The following is a 17,919-nucleotide window of genomic DNA, read 5'->3' as shown; positions in this document are numbered from 1 at the left end:
CTTACTATTTTACTTGCCAGTCTGTCAACTCATCTTACCTTTAATATGTTCCTCTGAAAGTTGGGCACGGAGCTGCTCAAGTTCTAAACAGTGTTTTCTTTTTATTTCCTCTATTTCTGTTATATATTTGTCTGACAGATCCATCTTCATTTTCAGTAGGTCCTCCTTATACTGAAGTGCAAGGGAAGACCTTAAGGAATCTAATTCATGTCTGTGTTGTTCTTTAAGTTGTACCTGCAAACAGGCAAGTTCCTCCTAAGCAAGAAATGGGTTAGAAAGACATCTTCAGCTTTGAAGAAACCACGCCGAGAATATTTCAATGAGAGCACTACATGAATTGCACTATAAATGCACCTGCTTGACACATACATATCTGGTTTCCAAAAACCCTGCTGGTTTTGCTCTCTTCCTGCCACTCCATTGCTACTACAGTGGCAGAGGCCCTCAAAGTAGGACCACAGAATCATTTAGGTTGGAAAAGACATTCAAGATCAAGTTCAACTCTAAACCTTACACTACCAAGTCCACCACTAAGCCATGCCCTTAAGTGCTGTCATAGTGTACTTTGACTAGAGAAACAGGGTGAGTAAGAACAAAAATAGCCTAAAAAAACCCTGTATATTACAACTTTTTGAGTAGCTCTGGAACCATGCCACAAGAAAGATCCAAGTTTCAGGAGCTGTTTGAAAGTATAATAAGAGGGAAGTCCCACATACATCTGGGTAGAGAAACTATCAACTGTCAACACTGAGGAGCCCCCCTCTACACACCACAGAACTTAAAAGTAATTATCTATGAATGCAGTTTCATACTCAACTAGGTAAAAACAGCAGCAAGGAAAAAAGCATGATGTATACATTTCTCATTTATAACTCCTGTTTTTTGTGTTATTTACTAATGAACTTGAGCTCATGCTGTCTTGTGATGTGTTGTCTTCTTGTCATTCCCTCACTAAAAAAACAGTACTTTTTATAATAATAAAAAAAATCTAAAGCAAAAAGAAAGGAAAATTCTTTTTCGAAACTCTTAGGCAACTTCAGATAAGTTGAGCAAAGAAGTCAAGATCTTGAATTACAACAAGGTACATGAAAATTGTGCATAAATAGAAGAGGGACCAAATTAGCACCTCCGCTTGAAGCAAACAGACAGCAGTAAAAGGCACAATTACTACAGAAGCTATAGAGAAGAGGAGCACTATGAATTCTGCACTTGTGTGGAAGAGCTTTGATAAGCTTCTTACTAGGCATGGGATAATCCAAACAGAGGACACAGAATTACAGAACCCCATGTTTCATCTGTTCTGCTGGTCTGAGAACTATTTAAAGTTGGCAATTTACTACATACTTGTAAAAAATCATTAAGCCTTAATAAATGTCTCAAATTAACCAACTCTTTGCTCAGAGCCTAGAACCAGACATAAGTTTTCATACAGGTCATGTAATGAGCAGAACTTTAATGTATCAAAAATACTACCTGATGTTGTTCCAGCTGTTGATTTAGCTGACCAAGGGTATCCCTTCTCTCTTTCTCGGCAGCCTCTTCAAAAACTGCCACAGAAGAACTGAGAAAAGGGTTTTAAAGCTTAAGATTGTAACATCAGTCAAATTAAAGTAAATGAACTTGCTGACTAACGAGGTGGTGCTGAAAGTAGGCGCAGAGCAACTATAACAACTGCTCAGGACTGTGCACTCATTACTTCCATCATTATGTTTCTAACTCAGACCACCTAATGCCCAATTGCAATATATTTGGATGCTAGCATCATCTTTTATATATTAAAAAAAAAGCAGCATGCTGTCATAACATGAAACAAAAAGAATAGATCACCTGATGTCACCTGCTTCATCTTGACTCACTTCCAACTCTGAAAGTGAATATTCCTTCAGCTCTTGCAGTCTCTGATGCAAGAGAGTCAATTCTTCTCTGTAGTTTTCTTCAGCAACTCTTAAGTTCTTTTCAAAATAATGTCTCAGTTGTTCCAATTCAGTTTCATGCTCACTTTTTCTTTGCTGACACTGCTGTTCAAATTCTTGTTTTAAACACTCTATTTCTTCCACCTGTGATGCTCGAGCCAGGAGCTGCTCTTTTCCCTCTGGAATGGAGGCAGAGCCAACACAAGTAGTCAGGAGTACATATCTTTAAGCTAAGTCATTCTGTGAAGATCTGCCATATTTTAGGTGTGGAGATAGCAGTAAACTGTTATCCCACAAGCTACATAAGAAAAGGAACTTCTGCAAGACAAAACATTGCTTCCTCAGAAGACAGTAAAACCAACTTAAACTGCACTCAGAGAGGCCATCCTCATGACAAGAGTCAAAACTACCAGCAGACTGTTTGCCCTCCTTATTTCCTTGTGCTTCAGGTCTGGGCTAGTGATATCCAGAGCCCTACAATATTGCTTAACCTTCACATCAGCTTGTTGTAGTAACCACAAGCAATAATTTAGTTAAGATCATTTAATTGGCTCCAAGGAGAACTACCCAACAACAACTGTAGTCCAAACTACACAGAAAAACAAAATCACAAGAAATAAAAGTTAAAATACAGTCTGGATTACTGTAGTGATGGTTTGGCTATCCATCATTAGCTCAAGTAGAGGCTAAATTAATTGAATTAAAAAGAACTACCCAACAACAACAAAAAAAAAAAAACACAAAACAAACACCCAAACAAAGTAGAACACAGTAGAAAACAGTGATCAAAGCTGGTTCAGCAAGTTACCATTCATTCAGGGAGTAAGGGCAATGGCCAGCATTACAGCATATTCATGAACTCTTTGAGAGCTTCCCTCCCACACTGTGTATTAAAGAAGTAAAAACGTAGGAAAAAGGACAAAAATCATGAAAGGGAATTTAAAGTTTCCCAAATGGCTCAACTTCCCAGATGACTTAAGTTAGTGGAATCCCCACAGAATCAAATGAAGATGGAACTGTATTTCAAGAAGGAAGAACCTGGAAAAAAAGCATCTGCTTACATTAAGTAAGAAGAGCAGCTTTAGAAACATTTATGGAAACAGAGGATGCCACACAGGAAGCAACACAGCTGATTGTCACAGGGTGTTTTTGTGTAGCAACCAGAAAATGCACACTTGGCATGAAAAATTCTCATAACAAATAGGCAAACAGGAAGAATAAGAGAAGTAAGTACATGGCTCAAGTCTGCTTCCAAAAGGAGCAGTTGCCAAGCACCAGAGGAATCAAATGACAAGCAGGGACTAGTAACACCACCAATGGGATTGGCAAGGAAGTCCAGTCTGGCACTGGTAGGTTTTGCCTAACCAGCAAATTCTGCTGGCACAGAATTAACGCAGGAAAGTGTTTAACAGTTTTGAACTGGCATGTTGCTCTTACATCAGAGGAGTGATTCCATCATCCAGCTGCTATGTTACGAATCCACCACCATGAGTCCTTAAACCAACTCAAATGCACTGTCAAATGATCACTCAAGTGAAGAAAAGCAGATTAAACCTTTAGATCTTACACACCAAAAGAGATATCCTCACCTGGAACACTGGCTTGTATTCTGGGCTCACCATCTCAAACAAGATGCAGAAGAAACAGAAAGGGTCCAAAGAATGGGATCGTGAGTGATTAGAAACACGGAATGACATTTGAAAGGTTAATAAAGATTAGGGCTACAGAAAGAAAATATAAGAAATCCAACAAATACTATGAAGTGCTATCCGCTATAATTCTGTAATATATAAACAGAGATCTGAAAAAGTCAAGGTTAAGTCTGACTAGATAGAAAAATTATTTTTTCAATTTACGACCCCCCCCGAAAAACACACCAAAAAAACCATCCCCACAAACCCTATTATACTTCAGTAGTTATTTACAGTTGTTTTAATGCAATTTCAGATTTTCTAAATGATTAAAAAAGGTAAACATAATATACTTCAGCTACCCCAGCAGAAGTAAAGAATGCCACCTACTGTTAGTCTCAATACAAGGTGAACACACAAAGTCAAGGTCAATGTCATGGTCTCCAGCCTTTTTATTTTTCAGAATAATTTATTCTTTTATGTATTATACATTCATTTGCACACAAGCATCTGATACATGTTCTACTTCATTTCAGCTGAAAATGCATGTCAACTCCAATCACTACACTGTAAATTTGACTGTTTTGTTTAATACCCTAAATCTTGAACAGATATTTAAGACATATAAAGCATACCACATCAGATTTCAGCCAGTTGTTACTTTCTCTCAAGCTTTAAATTTTTTTCATAAATTTAATGTAGATACACATAAAACAAAAAAAAATAATCAAACAGAAAAACCACAACCCCAAAAAACCCCACAAAACACCAACAAAAAACCCAAACCAGTTCATGTTTAATTGATACGCACAATGTTTTTCCTTTTATTTTTTGCTTTTAGGTTCAGGGAATTTAGATCAGGGATTTATTTTTTTAAACAGAAGTATCATTATGGGAAAAGGAGGGGGTTTATAGCCTTATAGGAAAACAACATTATCATTCATTCTTGTTTCAAAATAGAAACATTCAGGTCATACTTCTATTTTTAAAATAGAGATACCCTTAAGCCAGGGCTTTTCTATATTTAACAATTACAAATCTTTCAGAAGATGGTGAACCTCCATTCTGAGTGTACATGAAAAAGCATTTTTATTAATTCACCTGAAAACTGAAAGGGGGGAAGCCATTTCTACCTCAAGATCTAACCTAATCACACAGTTCTAAAATATTTCTGTTTTTTTAAGCAGACTGATCTCTTAATTATCTCCAAATAAAAGAAAATATGTCATAGCCACAGTAAACCACGCGAAGCCATAAACTAAGCGATCTTTACTGTCTAGCTTCAATTGTTTCCTCAATTGAATTAATATCCGCTTCCATACTGAATACAAATAGGAGCATGTTACTGCAGTGACCAGCATTTTCTCTGTTTTTTTTTTTTTTTAACTACATTATACTTTGACATTGCAATGAAAAACGTTTGGTTTCCAGAAAAGATTTTTATAGGGTGCAGGAATAGAGTGGGAAGGGAAAGGAAAACAAGCTGAGCGAGCTTCTCCCCACAGCCATACCATGCTTTTTGACACTTCAGAAACCACTAGTCATCTGACACTGACTCAGTCCTCACTTCAGAAACAGATCATGCACCCAGTCACTAGGTTACAACTCACTGACACTTCTGTGACCTACCTGTGTTTTTTCTGGTATACAATTAAAAGTATTCCGTGTCAGTAATGCATATTTCTACATGAAGAAGAGGCAAAAAATAAAATGCATTAGTTTTGAACATACCACTCAGCTCTTGCCGATTTGCTCGAGTACCATCAAGCTGAGACCAAAGCTGCCTGATTTCTTCTTGTGACTGAGTCTTGAGTTTTTCATGCACAACCTGAAGTTCCTCCAGCTATGGAAGACATGTTACAAATAAAAACAAAAAAAACCAACACCCAACCTTTTTAAAACAGTTTTGTTCTAATTGCTTATTTTATATGCAACAGACAGTTCTGTCAGAAACAGGTGGAAACACTTAGTGACAACCAGACTCTCAGCTCCTGACCCGAGCTACCACAGATACTGAGTAGCACTTTAACTGTTTAGACTCACTCCTCTAAGAGAGGAATTTGTTCCTGATGCCATATTTACTATCACTGGCAAAAATGAAGTACTAACTATATAAAAATGAAACACAAGAACCAGACAATTAAGCATATAAATACATAGGAAGAAACAGCACCTAATGGCACAAAGGCAATTGCATTCAAAAGATTTTGAACCACTAGAGAAAGTCCCAGAGTATTTACCTACTTCATGAGATGCATTTTAATTTTTCAACAAAATCCCTAAATACAAACAAGTCACCCAAATTATATGTATACAGTCTAGTTTCTGTTATCTATAGGAGGAATCACAGAATCATAGAATGTCCTGAGTTGGAAGGGATCCACAAGGATCACTGAGTCCAACTCCTGTCCTTGCACAGGACAGCCCCAAAATTCACACCATGTGTCTGAGGGTGTTGCCCAAGTGCTTCCTGAAGATCATCAGGCTTGGTGCTGTGACTGCCTCCCTGGGAGCCTGTTCCAGTGCTCAACCACTCTCTGGGTGAAGAACCTTTTCCTAATACCCAACCTAAACCTCCCTAGGCACATCTCCCAGCCACTCCCTCTGGTCCTATTGCCGGTCACTAGGGAGATCAGCACCTGCCCCTCCTTCTCCCCTTGTGAGGAAGCTGCAGACCATGATGAGGTCTCCCCTCAGTCTCCCCCAGGCTGAGCAAACCAAGTGGCTTTAGCCACCCCTCATATGGTTTCCTCTCTAAACCCTTCACCAACTTCATGGCCTTCCTCTGGACACTCTCTAGTAGCTTTGTATCCTTAATATACTGTGACGCCCAAAACTGCTCACAGTACTTGAGGTGAGGCCGCACCAGCACAGAGCAGACCGGGACAATCCCCTCCCTCAACCAGCTAGCAATAAACGCAGTGCTTGATGCACCCCAGGACACGGTTGGCCCTCTTGGCTGCCAAGGCATGCTTTTGACTCATGTTCAACTTGCTGTCGACCAGATCCCCCAGATCACTCCCCACAGAGTTGCTCTCCAGTCTCTCGTTCCCCAGTCTGTATGTACATTCAGGGCTGCCATGCCCCAGTGCAAAATCTGGCACTTTCCCTTGTTAAACTTCATACAGTTGGTAATCAACCACTCAAAACGAGTAAAGAAATCTTATTTACCTCCTTCTGAAGATTCTGTTCCTTTTCTTGGCTTTTCATCTTCACGTCTTCTAGGAGTTGGTTATGTTCAGCCTGCAGCTCTTCTTGTAATTTTTTAATGGCTAACTGGTGTTGCTTCTCCAATTTTATACACTTCACTAAAATTAAAAATTAGTTGTTATATCACTAGAAAAGCCTGTACAACTTTTGTGCAACTAAAATAGAAATGCATGTCTCTAGACTAGAACTGTAGTTTGCAGGGAAATCACAAAAAATACCTGAATAGTAAATTATTTGAAAGTCAAACATTTCCACAAAGTGCTTCCTAGTTCTCTGCATCCCACACTGTTAGCCAAGAGGTAACCAACAGTAGTGCCAAAGGATGTGCATCTGCTCTCTGCATACACGAACAAGCATCCTCAACTAGATGCATACGTACTTTGAATAGGGAATTGAGCATTTCTTCATGGCCTACCAACACACTCAGCAGCAGGCATTAGAAGGACTAGAAACAGGACGGACTAGAAAAGCTCACACCAAGTACACTCTGCCTTGGTGCTGAGCACTCTCTGAACCCTGTAGACTTGCTACTATCTCAATTTGGTCAACAAATCTTAACCTGCCCAGAAAGAATCTGCAATCAAGTGACTGCATTTCAGCCACAGTCAGCTGCAAGGGATACATGTTAACCTCACAGAACAGACTTTAATAATACAGGTTCAGGGAAATCTAGTAAAGCCAGTGCAGGCTGGGAAGAACAAGCCACTGCACAAAAACATCCTTGCAGCAGCTAAAGGCGAGCCAAACACCGTGAAAGCATCCAGCCCTTGGCAGGTCAAAAAGGCTACTCTTCACTTCTCACACCTGATCTTGCTGCCTACCAGACAGCATCATCCAGTACCCTTAACACTACATTTCCATTTATTTGAAGAGTGCATTATTTCCCATGTCTCTCACTGCACAGGCAACCCAACTAGCTATCTCTCTTCACATCATGGCACACCACATCTTTTGGAACCTTTCACACCATCAGCAAATCTGATGCTATCATGCCAGTCAACCATTATCTCAACAAATGTGTCAGATTTTTAGGACCTACATAAACTTTCCATAGTCCTATGTCCTATCTGCACCTCAGCAAAAGGCATTACAGATGTATCTGGCTAGGTACTCATCCAGATTTTGATTTTCAAGATAATGAAAACTCCAATTACAGTAGTCTCAAAAGTGTCACTTCCAGAACAGTATTTAGAAAAGCTACTGTTCCATTAAGCTTTAAATATTCATAGCCCAATCCCAATTATTTTTTTTTTAAGAAGCAGCTTCTTTTGATATTAATTGGAGTTTTGATTAATTCAGTTACTGCCAAAGCCAGTTTTCAGCTGGAAGCAAAAACAACACCTCCCTTTAATATACTTGAAGTAAAACATAGTCAATCTCATATTCTGTGGAAGTCAAAACACAACACAACTAATTAGGTTTTGAAAAATTTTTCATTTACATCCTGTTTTCTGGACAGTACCATGCAATTAGCACAGTTTTTAAGTAAGAGTACATGGATGTATCTTGTATTTGCTTTTTATACAGGTTCTAAAAACACTTAATTACCTTTGCCATTGTTCAATAAAGACAACTGCTTCCCAGACCATGGCACTTACTTTTAGACTGTTTGTTCTCAAGAGAAAGGAGCCCCAGCTCTGCTTTGACTTTTTCTAATTCCATTTCCAGAGTTTTCTCCAGTTCAATCATTTCAGTCTGATGTTTTTCAGACAGCTCTTCACACGTGCTTTTTAAATGCATCTCAGACTCCAATTGCCAGTCTCTTTTGAGAGCCTAAGAGAGCAAGGCATGCGTTATTAAAGCGTACTAATTGACTAAAGTTTTTCTTTTTCCCCTTCCATTTATTTATCCTCTACAATAAATGTGCGGCAGACATTGGACTTCTGCCAGCTCTAGTTTAACTGAAAGGAGTTTTTACTTTTTCTTGTATGAAGAACAGAATCTGTACCTCTAATGCCTGGATATGTGTGTCCTCCATTTCCAATTCTATTTTCTTTCTCTGATCAACTGTGGAACAAAATACTACTTATTAATAAGTTTACATAAAGTGTTACGATTAAATAACAAGTAGAAACATGGATAAGATTACCATTTTCACCAGGAAAGTCAGGGTTTAAATAGGTAGGCATGCAGCAGTGTAAGGTACTGGGTTCTAACTGCTGCTATGCTAGATCCCAGTAGTTCACTTTAATTTTAGAAAATAAGCATCTAGCAGTTACAACTGCAAAGACAACCCCTGAATTAAGTTCAGCTAATTAGGAAAGTAAATACTGCTTAAATCCACAGACCGCTAAAAAAAAAACACACCCAAACAAAAAAAAACAACACCCCAACCAAAAAAAAAACCACACCACACACCCACACCATCCCAAACCCCCCCAAAAAACAAAGAAACCTACCCCAGACCTTCATTCCTAAAGGTGTGGGGTTTATTCCTAAATTCAAATGCCTAGCAATGTCATTTAAGATGCTAGCATTTCACTGCACATCACTATTAAGTGGTCGAAGCATCTCTGTCTCCAGAGACACAGCAGAAGAGTGGCATACAGCAGCAGCAAGTAGGAAACTCTTCAAATTTCTTCTAAAAATGTCTAGCAAACAGACTGCAAGACAAATGCTATTATCTGCTCAACTACCACTGACACCGATGGCTTCTTCCTCCCCAGCTCCTCCCCAGACTCATTCCATCTTCTTGTTCAGCACCTTTCTTAATGTGCAAGAACCCTGTAAAGGCCTATCAGTCCCCTTCTCACTTTCAAAGCACCTCTGCCTTAGCTTACAACCTTATTTCAAGTCTTGCAAGGAGAAATGAGAACTCAGAGACTAAGATGGTGCCAGCTACCCTGCCAATGGTCCAGTAGAGGAAGAAAAACCATCCCATTACAAGACAGTGTCCCAGCACTCAAGTGACTTGTGTCATACCCAATCATTGCCTCCCCAAAGAGAAATGTCTTTCCACTAGCCCCCAGGTAACAGTATCGACAACTCCCCACCAGGTCTCCTGCACCATCTGATTCCAGATACTCCTTCTCAGCCCCTATATTCAAGCACTTGGTAAGTGGTTATGTTCATATTACATTACATTGCCAAAATGCACTGATCTTAAGAACTGCATCCAGACCTCCTCCTCCTCCCAAATCCCACCATGCCATCAGTTCACTATATTACTGGTGGTAACAAATGGTTTCCTACTCTCGGGTCAAAAAGACACAACCCTAAAACATTTGTTTCCTCTCAGGGAAGGACAACTAAAGGAATGGTTCCTACACTTCTTCAACAAATTGCTGCAGGCCTCACCTTTCTCCAGAAATTCCTCAAGCTCTGCCATACAGGTCAGAAATGACCTCCAGGTCTAGGAAGACGCAAACATCCCAAACAATGCCAAGAGCACCATCAGCAGGCCTTCACCACTATCAAGTGCAGCTTTCCTCTTGCTGATGTCAAAATACAATCTTATATCAAACACATCTCAAAGGACACCAAGCTGCAGGTTCTCACTGAGCCGTTCAGCTCCTTTCCAACTCCTTTATCCTCCTTCTGAAACCACTGAGGGTGCAAGCCAGGAGGCATTTACATATCTTGTCAGAAACACAACAGTAGCTGACTTAGGGCAATTAAAAACCCTTAAAAAACATAAGGGATAAGAGCTCTACTCTTTGCACTGATGAATTTTTTTTATGAGCGCTCTCTGTAATGCCTCTTGAAAGCAACTAGTTCAGTATAGTTCTATTTTACAGAAGTAGCAGCAAAACACCCATATTGTTGAAGAGAAGCTAAACTTAGGTCTGGACAACTTCGTTTTCACATAAAAGACAAGCAGTCTTGCTCACGCCAGTCTAGCCACTGTCCCTAATTCAAGGCAACACCAGCCATCACTCAAAAGGCCAGCTCTACCCCAAAAGAGGAACCTGTAGGGGAAGAAAAATACTGATGGGGTTTAAATTTCTAGCCCATTATTCCCAAATTTTAATACCTAGTTCTTGCTGATACTTTGACTTAAGGTCTTCTTTTTCCTTCAGACACTGTTCTTTAATCTTCTGGCACTCCAGCTGATGGTGGCTTTGCAGAATTGCTACCTCTTGAGCACGCTTATCACTGAGCATCTCCCGTAGTTCCACAAGGGCAGTTTCCTTTTCTTTTCTCAAGTTCGACTGCATAAGCTCAAGCTGGGAGGTGTGCATATTATTTAAGCTTAGGCGTAAAGCTTCCAATTCAAGGCTGTGAAGTGTCTGTAATGGAAAAGAAAAAGGATTTTTCCCTCTCCTCTAATGAAATGTGTTCTTTTTTCATTACCAGTTTCAGTTTCAATTGCTTTCAATTGTTAAACACACATAAGTTTTGCCTTTCTGTACTTGGAGTGTGTTTCTTCACGGCAGGGACAGAACCCTGAAAAGAAGCTGACTTTTGTTACAATGAGATTTGCATAACATTTTCAGTGTGAAGTAAACGGCTTTCCTTACCTGTCTCTCAACTTCATCTCCTACCAAATGCCTTTCAACCGTCCACTTCCTCAAAATGTCAAGAGCAAAACACAAGCTCACCCCAACCTTTCACTGTCTATTAAGACAATTCCTCATATTTGCTATTGGTTATAATTTGGTAGAATGAAAAATTCCAGGCTGTATTGGAAAAGTGAAAATAAAATTCACCATGCCTCATTAAAAAAAAAGTCAGGAATATCCAAGTTAGAAATGGCAGCTAAAATAGACCTAACTCTTCAATTCCTAAATAAACTAAACAGTACACCAACATCTTGTAATTAGACCCAACACTGGATGTATTCTTTCCATTTCCACTTTGCATTTAGTGGAAGTGTTCAAACCCAGTCAATATTTAGAGGAAAAAGTCAGGTTTATATACTTAAGTTTAGCACAAAAGCATTCCTAATTACATTAGTGGTAAAATCAAAAAGTGGGAGCAGCTTAGTATATTTCTATAAATTTCTAAATGAATTTTTAATTAATTTTATTAATTTGTTAAACTTATCAAGACATGAAAAATTACAAAGTTGTTGGTTTGGTGTTTTTTTTTTTGTTTTAAACCCATCAATTTAAGCATCCAGTTTTCTTCAGAATTAATGTTAAAATAAAATTGCAGTGAGGATCCGAGAGAACTCCTGCAGAAAATATCTACTACCGCCCATCAAGGGAACACTCCTAATTCTTCAACTGCAGCACTACATAAAAGAGCACACATAATACGCACAAAAATCAAGGAGCCTTCTCTTTGCAACAGCCAGGTAACTGCTACAGTAATTACTGTATTTCTTTATTTTACCTGTGATTGGAGCTGAGCTTGCTCTAGCTCTGCTTTGTGTGTGGATGCCATTTGCCGCTGAAGTTCATCCAACAGGTGCTGCTTTTCTTTATTTAGTTCAGCACGGAGCTTCTCGATCTCCTCTTCATGTTTAGTAATCAGTTCAGAGATTTCACGATCATGCTCTCGTTCATGTACCTGCAGAGAGAGTGAGCTTTCTTTAAAATCTGGTTAGTTATCCCCCTAATTATTGAGCCAGAATTCTCCCCTCCTCCTGACCCCAAATCAAAGATGCCATGGAAGAAACAGATTTTTTTGCATCTCTGAAACATTTATACTGCTTAAATGACAAGACAAAATGAGTTTATTTTTCTGAAATAAACCCAGTTACAGCATTTACCTTTTTTATTAAAGCAGTCTGTTCCCTTCTTTCTTCTTCCAACTTCTGCTGTTTTTCCACTTTTTCTTTTATTTCAGCATTTAATTCTTCTATCTGAAAACAGACATACAAACATTTGCAATTACTACCTTAAGCATTCCAAAATCCCAAGACTCCTGCCATTATCAGGGTATCCTACCTCTTTCTTGTGTGTCACACTCACCGTAGTTAAGTCGGCAAGGCGTTGAGTCTCCATTTTATCGATTTCCTCTTTGTAATGTTTCACCATCTCAGAATGTGCCTCCTGCACAGCTTGTGTGGACTGAAAGGACTCCTGCAAGCGAGTCTCAAGCTCCAAACAGATCCTCTTCAAATGGGCGATTTCTTCAGTCAGTTGGCTTTTTTTCTTGCTGTGTTCAGTACTTATGGCCTTTATTTCAGCATTAAGTTTACAAATTTCTAGGTTGCTGTAGTCTAATCTGTCCTTATATCCCAGTCTTTCACACTCCCGTATTTCTTTGAGATTTTTCATTTCAGCATTAAGTTCATTTATGTTTCTCTCAAGATCCTCAATGGTGCTATCTTTCTCTGCTAGTGCTTTTTCTGCTTTTATTAGATCCTCCTCCATGTCAGATAATCTTTCTCCTAAGACTGTTTTTTCCTTCAGTAAGAGTGCTAAATCTTGTTGTTTATTATCAATTTCAGCTCTGAGCAACTCCTGTTCTTTTAGCAATGTCTCTTCAGATATTGTTTTCTGACCAAGCAGCTCTGCTGTTGCCTGGTTTTTAGCCTTCTGAGTATCAAGCTGGCTTTGCATTTGATCCCTTTGACTTCGCAAAGCAGCTACCTGATGCCCAAAAAGAGACTGTACTTCACTTGTTACAGAATCAGAAGCTGTTTTCTGCTCTTGAACATCTTTCACTATTTGCTCCTGAGTTTGCAGCTGCACCATCAACATTTCTCTTTCCTCATGGAGGTCTTTTACCATTTCTTGCCAGGTAGTAGATTTTGACACTTGTATTAAAGGCTCTACAGCACAGTAAGGCTGGCCTGAATCCTCACCCTGCTGCTTTACTAGAAACGTTCTTTTATTTTCAAGTTCTTTCTCCCTCTCTGTTTTTTGAAGAAGTTCTTTTTCACAACAGATCCGTGCTTCATGTTCTTCATCCAGCTCCATGTGCATATGAGAGAGCTCAGCCATTACTTCTTCCCATTTTCCAGCAGCTTCGTGGGTCTCCTGATAAGATTTCTTCAGGGCTGACTCCTTCTCATGGAGCTGCTCAGTTAGCTTCACACATCTCTCTCCTAAACAAGTTGCCTCATCATCCTTTATGTCAATGTGGTCACTTACTTTATTTTGCTGCAGGGAGCTATCTGACAAAAATGAAACAAAGGCCTCTGCTCCCACCTCAGTCTCTTCAAAAGTCTCTGGAGCCAAACCACCAGGACATGTTTCCTCATCAAGGCCAAGGTTTAATGAAGGAGGTATAAAATTTCTGCTGGGTTCCAGAAGCACACTACTCTCTAACTCATACGTACTGCATCTACCTTCTTCAATGGCATAACCTCCAGAAGTGCTGGATGCATATGACTCTTCCGGTCTCTCCAAGATGAGATATTTAGCCAATATGCCTTCATCACCACTGAAAAGCCCTAGTTCAGACAAGTGTTCTTCAGACAGCTTATGTCCTTCACTACTTTCATTATTCTCTGTGATCTTTGAATTCTTAATCTCTTCTAATTGATCCCTTGAGGAGTCTACTCCCAAGTCACACTGGAACTCTAAGTCTTCGTGAACTAGCTCACCTTCACCTTTCAACTGGTGCAGTTTATTCCACATGTCCTCAAGCTCTGCTCTCTGCAACTGTGACACCTCTGGCAAAATCTGGTTTTCCCTCAGTTTCATTAGCGTTTTATTGGAGACAATCTCTTCATCATGCTTTTGCCTTACATCTATATTTTTTTCAGCCTCATCAAGTTGCTTTTCATTTAATTCCTGGATGAAAGAGTTCAGTTTCCGAATTCTTTCATCCAGGGACTGTTTTTCTTGTTTATATTGCTGGGCTTCCTTGACCTGCTCTTCTGCATCAGAGAGTTGAGACTTAAGGCCATCAATTAAATCCTTGTATTTAGCCTCAATTTCAGATTTTTCTCTCTGGAAGTCTTCCTGTTGGTTTTCAAGTTTCCTTCTCAAATTTTCTTTATTAATTTCAGACTCATGAAGACTATTATTTAAGTCAATTATTATGCCATTCAAATTCTGAATGTGTTCTTCAGAATTCATAGCACGGAGTTCTTTTTTAAACTGTTCAAGTTCATCCCTAGATTTTAAAATAATTTCTTCTTCATATACCTGCTTGGCTTCTGCAATCTCTCTTCTGTGGCACTTCTCCAGCTGAGACCTCAAGTTCTCCAACTGTCTGCAAATATCCTTTTCATGACTGATTTTCAGTTCTTCAATATGTTGCTGTTCTTTCGTTTTAGATAAAGCTATTTCATTTTTTAATTCTATTATTTCTGAGTCACGGAGAGAAAGGGTATATTGTAGTATAGACAAGCTAAAGCCTTCTGATGCCAGTAGATTTTGAAGACTTCTAATATGCTGTTCTTTTTCTGCTATGCTTTTGTACAGCTGTTGGATTGTATCTTTCATATCGTCTTCCATTTGGGAAAGCAGATTTTCTTTATCTTTGGTGTTCTTAAAAATAAAATATTACAAATGAAAGATGGTATTGAAATATGACATGTTTTAATTTCCTTAAGCCTCATGTTTAATGTATCTTCACAAATGATATCTACTGTTAAGTGCAGGGTGTATCATTGTCTTAGGCAACAGGATTTTTACGCATATCCTTGAAAGTGGAAAGTACTACTGAAAGACTCTTCAAATCTGCTAACGAATATAAAATTGACCAAGCAATAACAAATGGTATGCTACTGACTCCAGAGAAAAAAAAAAAAATAGTGGCTGTATCAAACTTCAGGTATTTTGATTAAGGAAAAAAAAAGAAAATAAAAACAACAAAAAAAAGTCAGAGCTACAGACACCTCTCCGTCTCACATCCATTTACACAAGTGAAACACCTCCTGTACACAGGAGTAGGCCAACAGAACAGCCATGTCAAATTTTAACTCATCTGACTCACTTGAAAGTTTAAGGCTTCTGCCTATGGTATTGCTGGTTATGCGCTTAAAAGAAATCAGACCTTTTAAGCTGTTCCTTTAATATATGTTAGTAATCAAAATCCATATAAATTTGTTTCTAAAGAGACCTTTTTCATGACCATGCCACTACAGCAGGCCAGAGTTATCACCAAATTTGAAATACATATTATTATTAAAAAAAATTGACTGTGTTTTTTACTGAGTTTCTTTATTCATACGGCTTATTTCTGAAATTATTATATCAAAGTATTCCCACACCAGCTTTTCACCATTTTGTATCTGAAACTAACATGATTACATATTCAGTCAACTTTTACTCTCAGCTAGGTGTTTCAAGTTCACACACAACTGTATTGTTATATGCTTACACAGCATATCCAGCAACCTTCACCCCACTGCAAGCCTCTGTCAGTTATGTTCCCACATGCCTCAGTTCAATTAACTCCAGATCGACCTGATGCTAATGGAAACTTCTTAACATTATACGACAGTTTAGTAAGAGTTAAAGACCAACCCTTCTGCAACAGGAACTGATAATTTCAATAAAAAGGCAAAATTTAAAGAGGCAGAACTAAATCCTTATTTCATACAAAAAAAAAATCTTAAATTGTGAGCAGCTGTTTTACCTTAGCTGAATATCATTACATTCAGAAGAACAGATTTTTAATTCCATATTAGACTGCAGTTTCAGTCCTGAAGCATCAGTGTTACCTCATGCACAAATTAAATGTTCATTGCAGGTTCTTCCTCTAAGTACCACCACCTTAGCTTACACAATCACAACAAAAGCCTAACTCCTTAGAACTAATAATTGTAAAGGCAATTCACAAAATTTTTACCTTTTGAGAAGACTCAAGCTGTACTTCCAGGTCATGTGCTTTCTGACACAGCATCTCCAAATGTGCATTTTGCTCCCTGAGACGGTTCTGAAATACAGACATCTGCTGTTGCGCTTCTAATATTTCATTTCTCCCATGGCTTTTATTCCTCAGCACCTCATTAACCTGAACACATAAAGGTACTCACAGTCAGAAGAAGTTTATGTCAGAATAACTCATACACAAGTCTCACTGTATGCATAAAATAGACTGTATTAATTTTCTACAGATTTACGCTACATCTTTCATTTTCAATGAATACGAATATCCCTAAAGAGTCAGGCAACACTTGTCATGTTTTAGGTACTATTACTTACTGTAAAGACATAAATGTTAGGTAATTAATCTCTATGAAACCCTTAAATAAAGCAGGGCTTCCAATGGACTAGACATACTAGTAAGAGGGCAATGAACAAAACCAGTCTTCTCTGGAGAGGATTTGCAGCTCAGTATTAAAGGTTTTCTTTTTTGCTCCACCTCCCTCGAAATGAAAATTTTTACCCCTACGGGTGTAATATAAAATGTGTTTTATTCATTTTTAAAACCTTTTTCAAAAGACTCTGCTAAAACCAAGAAGGTGATATTTAAGACATTATTAGTATTTTCATCTGTTAAAGTTGACACAAATAACTCGCATCATATTACTTGCCTTGTTTAGAATACACCTGAACTGCTATTTAGAGGCTTTATTGTTGTCTTTCAATGGCTTAAGGAGCAAATCCCAACAATCACCTGTAATTTTCACTATTACCCCATATTTTGTCAATAGCAATCAGAATTGTACATAGAAAGCGGTATTTTTTGTTCTTTTCCAAAGTTAGACTTTCATTTAGCAGAGGCTTTATTTTCCAGAGCGTGAGCAACTCCTTCAAGATAATCCTTGGACTTCAGCAAGTCCCAGTTTTTATTGTTAATTTTTTAAACCGCTTTGCTATCTAGATATTTTAAGACATGCAGTCCCTCCTAGAGCAATTCTTATCGTGCAAACCTGAAATGGTAAGTAAACATAAATATTAGTCTTTGGCACATACTACAAGGCTCCTAAGACAACAAATGTACAGGTGTTTGGAGAGAATAGCCACTAGAATACTGAGCATCATCAAAAAGAATAAAGTATTTTTTAAAAAAATGTTATTAAAGTAGATGAAAGGCTGCAGTACATCACGTTATCCACGGATTAGATCCATGATCAACTTGTTGCACTGAAGCAGGTTCCTATGCGTCACAGGGGCTGCATCAACAGTCTTCAGGTTATCTTAAATCTCCTTCTCCAAGCCAAGTCACACTACCTCAACTTAGCAAGCTCTGTGTAACAGCTGAGCTGTTACAGTTGCCCATACACATACTCAGAGCTTTCTTTGGCAAAAGCAAGGAAAACTGATCACGTGTAAGCCTGTATCATTACAGTGACTGTTGTGTGGATCCCAGACCACTAACAATATCGGGTAAGATTCCCTAACAAGGGCTAAACTGATGGGCAAAGAAGT

General features: G+C 38.6%; 1 protein-coding gene across 8 annotated transcripts in view; it reads right to left on the bottom strand.

Moving 5' to 3' along the window:
• Nucleotides 1-17,919, bottom strand: part of PCNT (pericentrin) — a 114,275-nt gene that overhangs the window by 84,041 nt on the left and 12,315 nt on the right. For 5 of the 8 annotated variants that reach the window (XM_064452240.1, XM_064452241.1, XM_064452242.1 and 2 more), the window contains 13 exons: nt 16,394-16,558; nt 12,613-15,087; nt 12,411-12,503; nt 12,032-12,208; nt 10,728-10,983; nt 8,703-8,761; nt 8,353-8,527; nt 6,716-6,852; nt 5,276-5,387; nt 3,503-3,535; nt 1,828-2,092; nt 1,474-1,561; nt 39-255 (listed from right to left, as the gene is read on the bottom strand). In XM_064452240.1, the coding sequence (XP_064308310.1) occupies nt 39-255; nt 1,474-1,561; nt 1,828-2,092; nt 3,503-3,535; nt 5,276-5,387; nt 6,716-6,852; nt 8,353-8,527; nt 8,703-8,761; nt 10,728-10,983; nt 12,032-12,208; nt 12,411-12,503; nt 12,613-15,087; nt 16,394-16,558 (4,252 nt within the window). The remainder of the gene's footprint in view (nt 1-38; nt 256-1,473; nt 1,562-1,827; nt 2,093-3,502; nt 3,536-5,275; nt 5,388-6,715; nt 6,853-8,352; nt 8,528-8,702; nt 8,762-10,727; nt 10,984-12,031; nt 12,209-12,410; nt 12,504-12,612; nt 15,088-16,393; nt 16,559-17,919) is intronic. The other 3 variants (XM_064452243.1, XM_064452244.1, XM_064452247.1) reach the window with 2 other exon arrangements.

Source organism: Phalacrocorax carbo, chromosome 5, assembly GCF_963921805.1.
Source record: "Phalacrocorax carbo chromosome 5, bPhaCar2.1, whole genome shotgun sequence".
Taxonomy (NCBI): domain Eukaryota; kingdom Metazoa; phylum Chordata; class Aves; order Suliformes; family Phalacrocoracidae; genus Phalacrocorax; species Phalacrocorax carbo.
This window is presented reverse-complemented; position numbering and strand designations above follow the sequence as displayed.